The sequence below is a fragment of the Heterodontus francisci genome, chromosome 3 (genome assembly GCF_036365525.1).
Source record: "Heterodontus francisci isolate sHetFra1 chromosome 3, sHetFra1.hap1, whole genome shotgun sequence".
Taxonomy (NCBI): domain Eukaryota; kingdom Metazoa; phylum Chordata; class Chondrichthyes; order Heterodontiformes; family Heterodontidae; genus Heterodontus; species Heterodontus francisci.
The window spans coordinates 98654079-98672516 of record NC_090373.1 but is presented as its reverse complement, the minus strand read 5'-3'; the positions used below and the strand labels follow the sequence as shown (position 1 = coordinate 98672516).

The 18438-nt window shown below is 42.3% G+C and overlaps 1 protein-coding gene across 2 annotated transcripts in view; it reads left to right on the top strand.

Annotated features, from left to right (window-relative positions):
• Positions 1–18179, top strand: part of LOC137358745 (ectonucleotide pyrophosphatase/phosphodiesterase family member 3-like) — a 164303-nt gene extending 146124 nt beyond the window's left edge. For both annotated transcript variants that reach the window (XM_068025043.1, XM_068025044.1), the window contains 3 exons: positions 7443–7575; positions 10563–10719; positions 15759–18179. In XM_068025043.1, coding sequence (XP_067881144.1) covers positions 7443–7575; positions 10563–10719; positions 15759–15929 — 461 coding nt within the window. In that variant the 3' untranslated portion in view covers positions 15930–18179. The remainder of the gene's footprint in view (positions 1–7442; positions 7576–10562; positions 10720–15758) is intronic.
• The last annotated feature ends 259 nt before the right edge of the window (positions 18180–18438 follow it).

Sequence of the window (18438 nt, the reverse complement as noted above, 5' to 3'; positions counted from 1 at the left end):
AAATCCTGACCAGTACTTTTATTATAAGGATTTTAATTGTAGCAAGTGATAACTCATTCACTACCCAATTCCATGAGTTTAACATCTTACTGAATATGCTAAACTATCTCATTAATGTACAGTACTGTAATTTTGAAAAGTCCAGTGTGATACAAACTGCAAGCCAGCTTTAATTCTCAAAATGTGGGATTTCTGAATTACAAGGTAAATCAATGAAGAAAATGTACTGAGACAAAAACAACATTGATCTCTTAACTAGAATAAAGATTACAATATGCAAGTTTGTGCAGGATACCGGCAGAGGCACATTTGCAGTTCAATGAATTACAGCTTGTAAATCATCTTAAGCATTACAATGTCAAGGAGCTACAGGGTAAGATAAGGCAGAAAAAGAAAGCTTATGTCCGACACCGAGAACTTAATATTACAGAAAGCCAAGAGGAGTATAGAAAGTGGAGGGGTGAAATCAAAAAGGAAATTGGGAAAGCAAAGAGAGGGCATGAAAGAATATTGGCAAGCAAAATCAAGGCGAACCCAAAGATGTTTTATCAGTACATTTAGAGTAAGAGGTTAACTAAGGAGAGAGTAGGGCCCATAAAAGACCAAAAAGGTAACCTATGTGTAGGAGCGTAAGATATTGGTATGTTTCTTAATGAATACTTTGTGTCTGTCTTCACAAAAGAGGGGGATGATGCAGATATTGTAGTTAAGGAGGAAGAGTGTGAAGTATTGGATGTGATAAACATAGGGAAAGAGGAAGTATTAATTGGATTAGCATCCTTGAAAGTTGATAAATCACCAGGGCCAGATGACATGTCTCCTAGGCTGTTAAAAGAAGCAAGAGAGGATATAGCAGAAGGTCTGACCATCATTTTCCAGTCCTCACTGAATACAGGTGTGGTGCCGGAGGATTGGAGAATTGCTAACTTTGTACCTTTGTTTAAAAAGGGAGCGAAGGATAGACCAAATAATTACAGGCCAGTCAGTCTAACCTCAGTAGTGGGCAAATTATTGGAATGTATTCTGAGAGACAGGATAAACTGTCACTTAGAAAGGCACAGGTTAATCAAGGATAGTCAGCATGGATTTGTTAAGGGAAGATCTTATTTGACCAACTTGATCGAATCTTTTGAAGAAGTAACAGGGAAGATAGATGAGGGTAGTGCAGTTTATGTGGTCCACATGGATTTTATCAAGGCTTTTGACACGGTCCAACATAGCAGACTGGTTAAAAGATTAAAAACCCATGGGATCCAGGGAAATGCAGCAAGGTGGATACAAAATTGGCTCAGTGGCAGGAAACAAAGGGTAGTTGTTGATGGCTGTTTTAGCGACTGGAGGACTGTTTCCTGTGGTGTTCCGCAGGGCTCAGTACTGGGTCCCCTGCTTTTTGTGGTGTATATTAACATTTTGGATGTAAATGTAGGGGCATGATTAAGAAGTTTGTGGACATCACAAAGATTGGTCACGTGGTAGATAGCCAGGAGGATAGCTGTAGGCTGCAGGAAGATATTGATGGTCTGGTCAGATGGGCAGAAAAGTGGCAAATGGAATTCAACTTGGCGAAGTGTGAGGTCATGCATTTGGGGAGGTCAAACAAGGCAAAGGAATACATGATTAATGGGAAAATACTGAGAGGTGTAGAGGAAGTAAGGGACCTTGGAGTGAATGTCCACAGATCCCTGAAGGTAGCAGGGCAGATGGAGAAGATGATTAAGAAGGCATAGGGAATCCTTTCCTTTATTAGCCGAGGTATAGAATACAAGGGCAGGGAGGTTATGCTGGAACTGTATAAATCATTGGTTAGGCCACAACTTGAGTACTGTGTGCAGTTCTGGTCACCTCATTACAGAAAGGATGTAATTGCACTAGAGAGGGTACAGGGGAGATTTACGAGGATGTTGCCAGGACTGGAAAAATGCAGCTATGAGGAAAGATTGGATAGGCTAGGGTTGTTCTCCTTGGAACAGAGAAGGCGGAGGGGAGATCTGATTGAAATGTACAAAATTTTGATGGGCCTGGATAGAGTGGAGGTGAAGGGGCTATTCACCTTAGCAGAGAGGTCAGTGACAAGGGGGTATAGATTTAAAGTGATTGGTAAAAAAATTAGAGGGGAGATGAGGAAAAACCTTTTCACAAGAGGGTGGTGATAGTCTGGAACTCCCTGCCTGAAAGGGTAGTTGAGGCAGAGACCCTCAACTCATTCAAAAGGAGTCTGGATATGCACCTCAAGAGCAGTAAGCTGCAGGACTACGGAGGAAATGCTGGAAGGTGGGATCAGAATAGCTGGATCGTTTTGCGGCCGGCACAGACATGATGGGCCAAGTGGCCTCTTTCTGTGCCTTAAACTTTCTATGAATATGGACACCTAACATATTCATTTATGAAACTCCTCAAATTACTGTTTTAACAGAGGTGTTAATTCCCGGGCTATATTTAGGCCTCAGCTTTGGCTCAGTGGCAACACTTACCACTTTTAGCCAGACGGTTGATGGTTCATTGACAGTTCAAGCCCTGTGCCAAAGATTTGAGCACATCATCCACCCTGACACTCAAGTGCTGTGCTGAGGGTGTGCACATGTTTGGAGGTGCAGTCTTACAGATAAGATGTTAAAATGAGGCTATGTCTGCCTCTCAGGTGAACATAAAAGATCTCATGGCACTATTTGAAGAAGAGAGGGAAATTTCCCTGGTATCCTGGCCAATATTTAGCTGGTCATTTATTTCATTGCTTTTTGTGGACAAATTGGCTGCTGTATTTTCCTATAAGTCTTTTCAGATGAACTAATGTGGATCCAGGTGACTAAAAGCTTTGTAATGCAAGGCCCTGTAATGTTGGTGAAATACGTTTCACTGACTTGTGAAACACGTAATTAAACACAGATGTATGCTGCTTTATTTCTCAATGTTTGTGGTGGAGACAAGGTTTAACTGTAATGAAATATTTGATATGTTGTGCAATGCTGGCAGTGGGGAGCAGCAGTTGTGTGAGATTGCATGGTTTAGATTTTTGGGGTTTTGGAATGAGTTCTGAGACAGCAGGATGTTATATAACTGAAAGGCTCTTCACCTGAACCACACATAAACCAATATACTAATGGTGGAGATGGTAAATAGAACAATTGAGGAGGATTTAAACTAGTATGATGGGGGGAGGGACATATAAAGATCAAGAAACAGACAGCATAGAATTGAAACATGTTGCAAGCACATTGAAATTTAAATAATCACCTTGATGAGAGGTCATTGAACTGAAACATTAACTCTGTTTCTCTCTCCATAGACGTTGCCAGGCCTATGAGTATTTCAGCATTTTCTGTTTTTATTTCAGATTTCCAACATCTACGGTATTTTGCTTTTGGAATAGTCAAACAGGTCTGGGCTGAAATAGATTGTTAGAAAGACAAAGCTTGGAGGAGAACTGGTATACTTTTAAATACACAGTGCAGGAATTACAAAGTTAATTTATACCACTGTGTGAGAAACACAAAAAAAGGAAGAGGAAATCGATGTTAGCAACAAAAGGAAGGAATAAGGGCAAAAAGGAGTATATCAATCTAGATCTTCAGTTTCAGTGGTCGATAGATGTAAGTGTAAGGATAGGATGAATACTATTAGAAAATAGCTTAGCCAATGAGATTAGAATTGTGCAGAACACAAACAGTGGCTTCTCTAAGTACATCTGGAGTTGGACCGGGTCCGGAGGGACACCATGTTCAAATCTCTGGACAAGGGCGGGAAAAATGTACCCAACGTGGTCCTCATTCTGATGACCACCTTCGTGTGCGGCTGCATCAAGCTGTGTGTAAATCTCCAGTACGCAAACTCCAAGTGTCACTACGTGCTGAGGTTCTATCTGTCCCCGGTGTTGCGAAGGATGGGCCTGGTCACATTGCCGCGGAACGCTCCATGCAGTTGGACCGTGCCGTACCACCTATCCTTCGTGGAGCAGTTTCTGCGGGAAAACACCTTTGACCACCGGTCCATCGGGCAGTGGTCTGCACGGAATGTCCTCAAGGCCCTACGGGAAAAGGAGATGGGGGAATCCTGTCGGATGGTTCCCCGAGCAGACCGCCAAAGTCATTTGGCGGAATGCCTCATCACCAGAACTTTCAAACAAGCACCAAGATGTAGCTTGGCTGGTGGTGAGAAGGGCCCTCCCCGTCAGATCCTTCATGCACGCCCGAAGTCTCGCCCCCTCTGCACAATGCCCCCGTGGTGGCTGTGGTGGGGAAGAGACGGTTGCCCACCTCCTCCTGGAATGTGTCTTTGCAAAGCAGGTGTGGAAAGAGATGCAGTGGTTTTTGTCGAGGTTCAAGCCAAGCAGCTCTGTAACACAGGAGTCTGTGCTCTACGTCTGTTCCCAGGGACGCACACCAAGACAAACATCAACTGCTGCTGGAGGACTATCAATTCGGTGAAAGACGCCCTTTGGTCTGCCCGAAACTTGCTGGTCTTCCAGCGCAAAGAGTTATCCATGACCGAATGTTGCAGACTGGCACATTCCAAGGTCCAGGACTACGTGCTGAGGGACGCACTAAAGCTTGGGGCAGCCACAGCAAAGGCTCAATGGGGAAAGACCACAGTGTAAGGTCCCCCCCCACCAAGCTGAACTGAGGGGCTGGATTCATGGGAAACCCCTTGAACTGTATCGGGAAAATTTTTTGTGCTGTAAATGTAAAAATGTATATGGCATGACAATGAAATGGAAGGGTTGTGAGGCAACTCAAAATTGTATAGAAGGAAACTGATCACCTTTGCACTGTTTGTATTTTTTGACTTGATGCTGTTTTAAACTGTTTGGGAATGTAATTTTTACAGATTTTTAAGAATAAAGTATATTTTGGAAATATAAAAAAAAAATCTGGAGTGAACAGAGTATCAAGGAGCAGCACCTTTGAAAGGTGCCAATGGGATTATGTTATTGGAAAGCTTTAGGTGATTAAAATATGGATTAGGACTTCCATGACAGAGAGAGCGAGGGGTAAGAGTGGAGATGAATTGTGTTTTGGAAGTGAAAGATAATTGTCTTCTTACCAAATTTGGGAAACGTGGGTTTGCATGGCATGACGAGGCTTAATATTTTGGGCTGATGCAGCAGCTTCCATTACCTCATCTAAGTGTTTATTCTTGCTATACAATCTTAGACAGTAAGTGTTAGCAGTTTATTGAACTAAGTGAAGCTTCATAGTTAAGCCTGTCCACATCTGACATCCATATACATGCAGTTTCTAAATAGTGATCACAAGTGAAAATCCTGGTTGGTGTTTTCGCCTCCTTGACCCAGAGACAATAAGGCCAATTTATAGTGCTCCCACTGCTGCCTTGTCTGGCATGAATTAATTCAGCATAAAGGAGCAATTTGCATGATTCATTATCATACCAAGCAATGCATTTATTTGTAGGCTCCAATAACTGGAATCTTGCACAGAATTTGCAGTCTAGTGATGGAATATTGTAACTCTGTCTGGAAGTCTGTGAATAAAACTCACTTCTTGTCCCTGGAGGTGGTACAAGCCAGCCATAGACCAGTGAAGTCAATGGGCTGGATTTTATGAGCCCACTGCCGATCTTGGTGGCAAGCTCAAAAAATGGTAGCCCGCCCATGCGGGCCACAAGTCAAGGAGCTGGTGCAATCTCAAGCATGGTGGCTCATTTAAATACAGGGGCGGCCCACTCCCCCCAATCTCGTGGAGGGGGTGGGCTGTGCGCAGGCGCTGATGCCATTTTTAAAGGACAGCCAACCCTGCCGGGATATTTAAATTTTTAAAGAAATATCCCCAAAAATTAAATAAATAAAGTTCCAATGCCCCTTTCCCACCCCCCAATAACAATTACTTTACCTATTTGCTCTTTCCCCCCAAAAAAGCACTTACCTTGAACATCCCCCCACCAAATGGCACAAAGTTTAAAGTACAACCCTTCCCACTATCCCTTCCACCTGTGATGTTTATTTGAACACCCCACCCCCCCCGCCACACTGATACACTTACCTCCTCCCCCCTCCCCACCAGTGTCGTGCCTAGTTTCCCCAGATGGGGATTTGAAAGCAGAGGAATGCCCACCGCCGTGCCGCAGATCGCGGCGGGCCCTCAAGATCTGAGGTAAGTATATGTAAACATATTAATTTAATTAATTTGAATATATTAATTGTGGTGCAGTTGTCCAGCGGTTGGGGTGGCCGCCACAGAGCCTTGCCGCTGCTGGAAGGATCGGGCCGGGCCCTGCCGGCATCAAGGTCTGTGGTGGGCCTCATCCGGAGCCATCTTCAAGCCCTCCCCGCCACGGATCACGACGTCAAGGGCTTCTTAAAATCCAGCCCAATGAGTGTGATTTACTCAACATCAGAATCCAAAATCCAATACAGGAAACAAATGTGACTAAGCCGCCAATTTCCTACAAGATGAATGGAGGCACCACAAAGGTTGTTAGTACTTAAGTCACATTTCCGTGTGAGTGCCAGAAACACCAAAGCAGCCCAGTTTACCAGCAGAAGGCAGTCAGCACAGCTTCTTCAGATCTTTTTTCATTACCAGAAATCTAAGGAAATGCTGTACCATATTTTGATTTGCTGTTGGGAGATGAGCAACATCCTAGCATTGCCCATCCTAGCTGCCCGGAGAGTATTAAGAGTCGAGGGGCTGCACTTCCCTTTCCTGAAAAACATTAATGGGCTAATTAGAATTTTACAATAATCTGCTAGATTTGGTGGTCATTTGCTTTCCCCTTGGTGCGAGCCTACAAGTTACCAAATTTAATTTCATAACTTTCCATGGTAGAATTTGAACTCGTGAGTCTAGGACCATTAACACTATGCTACTTTACCCATACCAATTCACCAATGGGAATCAATGCGAAAGAAAATTCAAGCTCATCAACACAAATGCATCCCAGGGTGATATGTAGCTAGAGCAACATTAAGTTTGATGTCCAAGAGGTTGGCAAGACTGAGCCTGCTGGAGATAACTTGGGAAGACTTTCAGTTCTATAACTGACTGATTATGTGTGGGAGGATGTTACTTTTAATATTTTTATAATTGTAGGTTTATTGGTATTGCATTGACTTTATAGACAACCTCAAAATGCACCACAAAATTATATTGCTGGAAATTATAAACAATAATACTACTTTTAAATTTTCTGCTGTCAAAAAATTTGAATAATTTAAAAACACAAAATTTGGGTTTACACAAGATCAAAATACATGATCCTAAAAGCTAATGGAGATACCTGATTTGACTATTTCAGGGATTGCAAGAAGCAGTTAACTGAAATAAATAGAAAATTACGGCTTAGAAAACAATCAGCAAGATACAAGCCTTTTTTTATCATGGGATGTAAGAGAAGTGTTATGGACATTTATAGAAATGAAATTTTTAACAGATCTTGTCCTTCATTAAATTGCAAAATTACCAAGTTCCATCTGGCTAATTGCTTCACAGAGATATGGCAATACTTCCACAACATTTTGCTGCCGAGGGATGCTGCACAGATAAATGGCATCAATGTAATGAGTGGACCAGTGTTTGACTATAATTATGATGGACACTTCGATACTCTTGAGCAAATTCAAAAGTAAGCAAAACACATTTATTTTGTATTTTATTTAGTTTGCTGGAAAACAAAACTCAGTTTTGATCTGTCATTGGCTAATAGCATAAATAAAATATCATGAAGAAGCAAGCCAATTTATAGGGAGGTTTACCACACTGCGTGAAAGTCCTGATACTATATATTCTTGCTCAGCATTACCATTATATATTGCATTTATTTAACATAGTGCAAGAATATTTTTAAAATATATTATAATAACTAACTTTAAAATCTTTTAGTTTGGATGTGTAAATGGAATTCATTCTGGAATAACAATTAGTCACTCAGTTACTAGAATGTTTTCATTGTGGAACATGGAAATTATGATATCCGTGGTAGCACTCTTGCCTCTGAGTCAGAAGGTTGTGGGTTCCAGAGATGTGAGTATAAACATCTAGGCTGACACTCCAGTGGCCTAAAAGATTGCTGTCTTTTTGGATGAAATGTTAAACTGAAGTTCCATTTGCTATCTCAGGTGGACGTAAAAGATCCCCTGGTACTGTTACGAAGAAGAGCAGAGGAGATCGCCCCAGCTTCTTGACCAATATTTATCCCGCAATCAACATTACGAAAACAAATTATCAGATCATTAGCACATTGCTGTTTGTGGGACCTTGCAAATTGCAGTGTTTCCTACATTACAACAATGACTTCAAAAGTACTTCATTGGTTGTAAAGCACTTTGGGTGTTGTGAAAGGTGCTATATAAATGCAGGGTTTTATTTTCTTTGTTTTATGATTAACAGCTTTTACAGCAAAGTTCTGTGTGCTTACCAAAGATTTTCCTATGCTTTGGCATTATGCAGTTGTCCATGCATTTAATGATGACCTGATTCTACTTTTGATGCATCTTAATTTTTGCAAAAATAAATACTTTGCACTGCTATAAGAAATAGTCAACAATAAGAGCACAAGCTGACCTCCGGCCCGATATGTGAGACATTAATATCAGAAAATATGATTCAGATGTTCAATGAACCTCTTTTACACCCCTGCAATTCCCCTTTCTAATCAATCTATCAGGCAGAATCAAAAGAGAAATAGCAAAGATGGGGGAAAAATAAAAATAAGAAACTCAAATGAAAAATGCATGCTCGGCATCATCTTAGGACACAGATAGCACCTACCAGCATAGATCTCGCTTGTGTTCCCTGATCCCAGGAAAGAAATGGAATCCTGGAAAATTACACTAAATGATGGACAAGAAAAGACCAGCTGGTTCATCGAGATTGTCCCATGGTATCACTGAGCATCATGTTCCCCAATGTCCCTATTCACCAGCAGCCATGTAATTTCCAGAAAGACAAAAAAAGATAAGAATCCAGAATAAAAAACTTGGGGATTCCTCTCTGACCCCTAACGGCGACCATAATGAGGACCAGGAGACTAATGTGACCATAAAACACATCACTCAATACCACATATAAATCTTTTTACACCGTGATTTTAACCAGGAACTTGTCTAGCTCCCTTTTGAACGCTTGCAGCAAATCCACACTTCTTGCATAATCTGGTAGCATGTTCCAAACTTTATTCAGCCCTCATCCCTTCATTATTTTAAAAGCCGCGAGCTTGTAAAATTGCTTTTGGGGCAACTTGAATTGCTGAAATATCTGATGGAACTAATTTAAGGAACCCTCGTTCATGTTAGCCTTCACACAGATGATTTCAGTTTTCACTCAGTTATGGAATATTATTGGCTACGAATCTAATAAAATAAGGATTCCTCCATAAAGGGGCTGCAACAGGAGGCGGCCAGTCAGTCCTAAACCAGTGATCATAGACAAGTAGATATTTCCAAGAACAGTGTATTATTTCATTTCAAGACTTTAAGTCTCTGGCAGGAACAAAAAATAAATTCTCAGGTGATGGCACAGTGATTGGAAACAGTGTCCCATTTCAAATCAGAAGAAATTTATGTGGGCCTGAAAATCCACAGTCCTGACATAAATGCGTCTGTTGGTGACATTCAATCTTGATGCCACTGAAGTATACAGGCTCAGGAAACATCAGGCTGGATTTTATTGCACCAACGGGGCTCCTAGCGTCAAGCTAGATGGGTGAGCCCCCACCCACCCATCAGCGCGATCTACCAGCGCTCAGGCTCTTAAGTGCCCGTCACCGTGATCCCCGTCCCCTTAAGGATGGGGATCCCGCCTCCAAGAGTTGCCGGCCAATCACAGGGCCGGCAGCTGAGTAGTATCAGCAGCGCCACCAGGAGTAGTGGCCACTGCCAGTACTACAAGAGGCCCTGGACCCAGGCCCAGCACTGGAACCCGAACCAAGATGAGTGAGGAAGGGTTGCCGGGGCCAGACTGACAACCCTGGCAAGGGTGGGATGGTATGGTCGACGTTTAGTGCAGGGGGAGGGGAAGTTCAGGGAGGTGAAGTTTTTCCCGGCAAGGGCCCTTCATGGGCCACAGATTGCCCACGGAGGAGGGACCCCATCCCCAAGCCCGCAGGGAAGTCGCCTCATTTTACTGGGCAACCTCCCCTCGTGATGGTGGCACCTGCCCCACCCCGCTGCTGCTAGTTAAATACCAGCGACGGCAGGAAGAGGCCCTTAAGTGGTCTATTACCAACCACTTAATTGGCCTCTGGGCAGGAAGGCCGTCTTCGGTCTATCCCGCCCCTGACAAAATTGCATTATGACAGTGAGGCGACAGGCCCTCCCCCTCCCCTGCTGCCCGTCGCAATTTTATTGGGCCCCCCTGTCTCTGAACTCTTCTGCAGAGGGTGCATAAAATTCAGCCCATTCTTGTGTGGCTTGCTCACTGATGGTCTAATGGACAGGTAACAAATGCTGTCAGTTGGGCCAAACTCTCAAGATTATAGCTATAAAATACTGAACTGTTGCTTATTTTCAAGAAATGTTTTAATTTTATTCTTTAGTCCTAAAATTTATTTTTCTGTACTCCTAATGATAAATGTTGAATTTTTTTCGGTTACTTTGCATGTTATTTCTCTAGGCATGTCAAGGACACAGCGATCCCCATCCCAACTCACTACTATATAGTCCTTACCAACTGCAAGAATACCACACAGACTCTTCAGCATTGTGAAGGCTCACTGATTGCAAGGTCCTTTATTCTACCACACAGGCCAGATAACAGCGAGAGCTGCCCAGTAAGTAAAACAGAACAGTTCTGGCAAGAGTGCGTAATATATGAAATCTATCAATAAATTTATTCATTTATCTACATAATGCTTCAATTGTTGGAAGTATTGCCGCTGTGCAAGCTCATATTTATAATGGTCTAAAACACCAGAGGTTGCAGGTTTCTTACCTCCAAAAATACATGCAGAAAGTAATGAAGGAACAGGTAATGACAAGGGGGTGGAGTTTCAATGGGTTTATTTACATAGGCTTTATTTTAAGCTTTTTTCTGTAAGAGGAATGTAAGTAACATTGATTGACACCTCTGCTGCTGGCACATGATTGCTATTTCAGGGTCAGGAATCCGATCCATTCAGATGACTGCTGAAGATCATCAGGGGGAGCTAATTATAGACATGGAACTATGTATTTTTCTTAGTTCGATAGATAATCTGGGACCTGTAATTGTACTTGCAGATTTTGCAGAAAGCAGAAAAATTTCTGTTCATGAATCAACAGTGAATTTCTCCTTATCTATGTTGACGAAAAATTCACAGCTTTATAAAAGCGTACAGACCTTGATACATTTCCAACTTGCTAGCTTCAAGCCTAGACAGTCTCCAAATCGTTCTTGATCCTGTTTTGGGCCTTCGGCAGGCACATCTGCGAAGATTTCTGAGGTAGCCTGGAATGACCCAAACATGCACATCCCACCCACCACTTCCCCAAAACTGCTGCAAGGATATGTGGAGGTGGAGACATCCCTCTCCTGATTGGTTATCCCTGTTTAGTTTCAACGAGGTGGATACACAACTGAGCTACATTCTAAAGGCCGACTCACGTCTGCAAATGAAACCCAACCCGAGCCCGACAGAACCACATCCGACCCCGAGCCCGACCCAGCCCGAGTCCTTTCACTTTTTCCCGTGCCCGACCCGACCATCAGTTAACCTACCTTCAGTTTTTCACTTTGTTGCTTACCTGCACAAGCTTAAAAATACTGTAACAAAACTACCTTTCAAGTCCAAAAAGTACATTAACATTGGAGCCACATACCTTAAGTGGTGATAGAATGTGTCCGACCTGGCCCAACCTGACCTGAGCCCAAATGCCGGACCTGGAAATGCAACCCGAGCCGACCCGAACCCAACACATGTCGTCGGGTTCGGGTCGGGTAGCCATACTCTACCACATTCTACCCCAAATTCCAATCCAGAACTCAACCTGAATTTTTAAACTAAAATATTGCACTTCAGTATATATTTATATCATTCCATTTTCTTTGTAAACAAACAAAAATGTCTTATGAAACACATTTTCATGAAGAGAGCGTCCCTTTAATGCAGAAGGATTTTGTGACTTGCAAAAAAATGAATATGTTTGTTGTCAAGAATCTTGCAAATACAAATAGTGGACAGAATATTTGTTCAGAAGAATGCAGAAATATCAGAGAATCATTGAATGATACAGGTCATTTGTCCCATCCTGCCTGTACCAGCTCTTTGAAAGAGCTGTCCAATTAATCCCACTCCCCAGCCCTTTCCTCACACCCTTGCAAATATTTCCCCCTCCCTGATTTATCCAATTCCCTTCTAAAGTTATTAAATCTGTGCCCACCACCCTTCTAGAAAGTGCTCGACCATTAATTCTATATTGAAAATTCTCTTCTGTATATAAAAAGACCATGAACATATTTTCCTGAAATTCCACAGAGGTTGTCTGGCAGGAAATTGGCAGAACCCATGGAGAAATTTTGTAACCACTTCACTTTGCAACACTTTTTTTAAAATGCCAGCAAACCTTTTAGTCCTTTCCCTCTCAAAATCTTATTCTGTTATTCACACTACAAACACAACTTGCATTTATTTATCACCTATAATATAGTAAAATGTCCCAAGGTGCTTCATCAGAGTGTTATCCAAATAAAATGTGACACTAAGCCGTATAAGGTGATATTACAGCAGATAACCAAAACTTTGGTCAAAGAGGTAGGTATTAAGGACTGTCTTAAAGGAGGGAAGAGAGATGGAGAGGTGGAGAGGTTTAGGTAGAGAATTCCAGAGTTTAGGGCCTCAGCAGCTGAAGGCATGGCCGCCAATGGTGGAGCAATTAAAATCGCGTCTGCTCAGTGGACTAGAATTGGAGGAGTGCAGATATCTTGGAGGGTTGTAGGGCTGAAGGAGATTACAGAGATAGGGAGGAGTGACGCTATGGAGGGATTTGAAAACAAGGATGAAAAATTTAAAATTAAGGCATTATTTGACCAAAAGGTAATGTATGTCAGTGAACACAGGGTGATGGATGATCGGAACTTGATGCGAGTTAGAGCACGGGCATTAGAGTTTAAGATGACTTTGTTTATGGTGGATAGAACCTGGGAGGGCTTCCAGGAGTGCATTGCACTAGTGAAGTCTAGAGGTAACAAAGGCATGGATCAGGGTTTCAGCAGTAAATGAGCTGGGGCGGGGAGGAGGGGTTGGGGTGATGGTGGTGAATCAGGCTGTGTCACAGAGGTGGAAATAGGTGGTCTTAGTGATGCTGCTGATTTGTGGTTTGGAGCTCATCTTGGGGTCATGTATAACAGTAAGATTGCAAACAGTCTGGTTCAGCCTCAGACAGTTGCCAGGGAGAGGGAATGGAGACAGTGGCTATGGAACAGAGTTTGTGGTTGGGACTGAAGACAATGTCTTCTCAATATTTAGCTGGGGGAAATTTCTGCTCATCCAGTACTGGATATAGAACATGCAGTCTGACAACTTAGAGAGAGTGGAGGAGTTGAGAGAGGTTATGATGAGTCAGAATTGGATGTGCCAGCATAAATATGAAAACGAACACGTTTTCAAACGATATCGCCAAGGGGCAGCACGTAGATGAGAAATATGAGGGGTCAAGGATGGATCTTTGGGGCACTACAGAAGAGTGGGAAGTGGAGCTATTGCAGGTGATTCTCTGTCTACATTACATAAGTAAAAATGGAACCAAGCAAGGGCAGTCCCACCCAGCTGGATGATGGAGGAGAGACATTGAAGAAAGTTGGTGTGGTCAACAGTGTCAAATGCTGCAGACAGGTCGAGAAGAATGGGGAAGGATAGTTTATCAGTCACATTATAATTGTTTTCCTCTACCTTCGATGGTGGGTTTGGTGTATTTCTTAAGAATGCATCTATTTGTTTATTTTTTCCCTGTTCCCTGATCGTGGCGGGGAGGCCCGTAAAATACTTGCAGGACTGCCCTGCCACGACCCATGACGCTTTGAGTTAGGGCCTTCATTTAAATATTTGAATGAGTGTAATAAACAAGCAAATAAGCTTACCTGGTCACGGCAGCCATCACATACCGATTTTACGGCTACCGACTGTAACTCGCGCGCGTTCGGAACTCCATACGGTGTTCCGAAGTGAGACACTGGTAGGTAGGGGGAAGACTGAGATTATTAGGGCGGGAGTGGGGCAGGAGCGCGGAAAACCTTTTTCATTGGCTGTGGGGATAGTGGGAGGAGGTTAGGGTCAAAGGGAATAAAGTTCAGGGAGAAAGGTTGTGAGTGAGAACTCACTCTTTTTGGGGGGGATAGGCCAAAAAACTGTTTCTGCATTGGGAGGGTGGGTGAGAGAGGAGATTGCAGGTGTGGACAAATCTTTATTTAAATTTTTAAAGAACCGCTTCCTTTAAGCATTTAAATTTCCTCTAAGGGCTTGAAGCCCTTTAAAAATGGCGCCACGCCTGCACGATGGCACCGGACGTTGCCAGGAACACGGCAGCTGCCTCCTCTACATCATCGGGGGCTGCCACTCCGCCCTCTCCATTTAAATGACCCCCTGCGCGTAATATCATGGGGTGTCTGCAGCATTGCTTCCATGTCGGAAGGCGCCAACTTCAAAGCGCTGATAAAATTCAGCCTGTGGTCTCTGCTATCTGGTTGAGCCTCTTCATTCAGGGAAGACCCAAGTGCACAACGTAAGCTCAAAACCCCAAAAGAGGGGACATCTATATGAGGGAAACAATGTGAATGCACACTACATACAAGACTTTTAATTTTATCGATTTACTACTTAAAGACATGTATGTATAATGTCACGACTGAAGCAGGAGGAGTGCACTGTCTTATTTAGTTTCACTCCTCCATGGGTCACAACATATATTTAAATGTTTACCCAGTTACAGATGCGGTCAATCATATACTCTAATCTTTGTCACAGATTAAAATACGCCAACCAGATTTCTTTAATAAACAACAAATTTATCAGTTTATTATAAAACAGGACTTATCCAGCAATGAAATAAAGCATTAACACACAAATTGAAATATGGAGGTTCCCTTTTTAAATTCCCCACACACACTCATACACACACTGGCAAAAATACAGAAATTCTGTCTGCCGAGGTCTGTTACAAAAAAGAATACTTTGGCTAAATCTAGCTAATACTTGAAGAAAAAAGAAAAATAATCTGGCAGGTTTTTCCAGCTTCTCAGGAGAGATGCAGCATCAGGAATTTTAGCTCCCCCACACTGGATCTTTGCAAGGTTTCTTCTAAGAGGTAGAGAAATAGGTGAGCTGCATGTTTTTTCCTTGTCAAGTTGATCTCCAACTATCTTTAAAATAGTTCACACGTCAACTGAACTGGAAAACAATATCCAAACCGCAAACAGCAGTTCAGAACCTCCTGACCACACATAAATCTTGACATGTCACTTCTCTGTAAACATCTTCCCCAGGTCACCCAGGTTCTTTTGTTTATTGAACCTAAAGCACATGGTTTCCAGCAAAGGTTGTTTTCAAACAGCATCTCAAGTGTCCTTTCAGTGAACTTGTTAAAAGGCACATCCATGGAATCTTTTCACTTTTAAAGCACAAGTCCTCAAAAGTATCAAATATAAAAAAGGGAAGCATTTTCATAACAATAAAAATGATGTGAACCAGTATGTTTTTTGAACTGTAAGCAGTAAGTAGGAAGTCTCTTAATTTTATCTAACAATGCAGAAGATTTATTACAAGAATGTTAATAATCTTAACAGAAAAAAGGTGAAAGTTATTACTTAGTAGATAATGAATCCTGTGTTCTTTGGCAGGATGGCAAAGAGGAATCGCAATGGGTTGAACAGCGAATCTGGACTCACACCGCACGAGTGAGGGATGTGGAGTTGATCACGGGACTTGATTTTTATCAGGACAGAAAGCAGCCAGTCACTGAAATTTTACAGCTAAAAACATTTTTACCTGAATTTATACCTAAAGTTTAATTATTAATCTTCACAAAGATTTTGTTTATTTGGAACCTTTAATATATACCTGTTTCCCCTCTTCCAAATCTTCAAAACTGATTTGAGCAGTGTGATATATTCATAATGATGAATCTGATCTCTTACTCTCTGTGAATTTAGAATCCCAGCATGGAGCAAATTCTGCAAAAAAAAAGTTCTGTTTTTTGTAAGGTATTATTATTTTCCTCCTAATTTGTCTGGGAACTACCTGAGTCATGTCATCACAGGCTGCTCGAAGATCTTTGCCAATATCACTCAATAACCAGCTGTTTGGGATGTGTTTGTCAGCTCACAGTGACAACTCTTCAGATTTAGTCTCCTGTCCTTCCAATCAGTGCTTCCCTAGGATGGCCCAGGTGGGTAAATCACTGTGAGGAGACAGCTAAACATGTGATCCAGTGATCCCCACTCTCTGACTTTGTGCATTACAATACAGCGTGTTGTGCAGCTTTGCCACCCCATAAGACCATTGTTTCTGGTTGTTAGTTTCAGAGTTTGTGGGATGGAATTGGGCCCTATCACATCCATTTTTCAGGTGCAGAACTGAAATAGCACCACTTTCGTGAGGCTGTGTCCCGTGCCTGAATAACACCATATTGGCTCAGACAATATATAGGCATCTCAGACAATAGCTCAAAACATCTTTAAGTTCTTCTGAATGAAGAAACTGCTGGAGGCCACCAATACAAAGATAAGTTTCTGAATGTTAACTTACCTTAATGTGGATCCAGGAGGAGCAGGAGTGGTCTCGCTGGCTCCATAGCATACTGCAGGCCTCAGCTTATTCATATTTGCCCGTCTCCTCCCATTTTCGCCCACCCCCAGGACCTATTTGGGGGCTGCCGTTAATGTCACAGCTGGCCCAAATTGATGTCAAATTCCATGAGCTGTATTGGAATCCCAAAGAAGTTTGATATTATCTAGGCAAAGTAGTCTACTTGATCAGCATCTCATCCATGAGCTTAAATATTCACTTCCTCCATTGGCATACTGTGGCTATAGTGTATACTATCTACAGGTTTCTTTGTCAATCTCTCTCAATTCACAACCTCCACCACCTAGAAAGACAAGGGCATGGGATCATCATCTCAAAGTCACATACCATCGTGAGTTGGACATATATTGCTGTTCCCCCACTGTTGCTGAGTCAAATTCATAACTAAGATACCTAACAGCATTGTAGGAGCACTTTCGCCACACAAACAGCAGTGGTTCAAGAAGAAAGTGTACAACCTACTTCTCAAGGGCAATTAAAGATGGGCAATAAATGGACTACCTTATCAGCAATGCCTACATCCCAAGATTTTAACAAGAAAAGAAAGCATTGGGGGAGGGGGGGTGCTTTCTCATAAAATTGAAATATAAGAGAAATAAGCAGCTCCTCATATAACCTCTTTGGAGGAAACACACCTCTCTTTCATGTCTTTGTAAGTACTGTAAACCAATGTTCCCTTTAATTTCCCATTGCTGTGCATGACCCATTTGTTCCACTGCGCGGTCCCTTCAAGATTGCTACGTGGATGCGCATGTACACGTCTGAAAGGGAATGCTGCTTGTGCGAGGCCTGTTTGTTCCCTGCATGATACATTCCAGATTGCTGCTCACTGTGCACTCGTATGGCTTAGAGGGAACATTGCTACGTACATAATAATAAAATGATTCCTAACAAAATAATATTAATCCAGGAACACAGAGAAAGCTCTGGGAGACTGCCAATGTGCTGAATTCATCACAGAAGTCTACAATAGAACAACACACCATTCTCTTTATGTCTCACAATAAAGAAAGCAAATCAGATTTATAATAATAGGCTTTTTGTACTGAGGTATCGGGAGATATTCAAGCCCTGGTGGTGGAGGAGGCAAGAGCCATGAGACTGATCCTGGCACAAGTCAGGACTGCGATGGAATATTCCCCACTTGCCTAACTGCAGCAGTCCAAAGAAGGCAGCTCACCACCACCTTCTCAAGGGCAATAGGGATGGGCAATAAATGCTGGTCTTGCAAGGGATAGCCATATGCAGAGAATGAATTGAAAAAAAGAAACAGTCTGAGACAAATTATACCCTGAAGGATAGAAACCACTTTAGGATCAATCTGTGCATGATGACATCTGAATTCCTAATGCAATTATTGCTGTTTGAACACCATTGCTTGCTATCCTCCGTAAATGCATTTAAAAATAAAATTCTGTAAATTTCATTGGAAAATAAATACCATCAATAAATAATGCAGACAATATTTGTAACACTTAGCTTTCACCTGTATTGTTAGCAGAAGACCAAAGGTTTAGGATTTCACCGAGAAACTGGATTGTGCAGTGAGTTAGCCATTGGTGTTTCACGTCAAGGACCCAGATTCAAAGCCAGCACAGATGGATGGAAGGAAAATTTGTTCTATTTACTGTGTGTATGGGTCTCATATGAAATAAAAAATGGCAGTCTCAATCCAGTGCGTGTGGGTGTGAGCCCAGAGTTCAAACTGTCTCT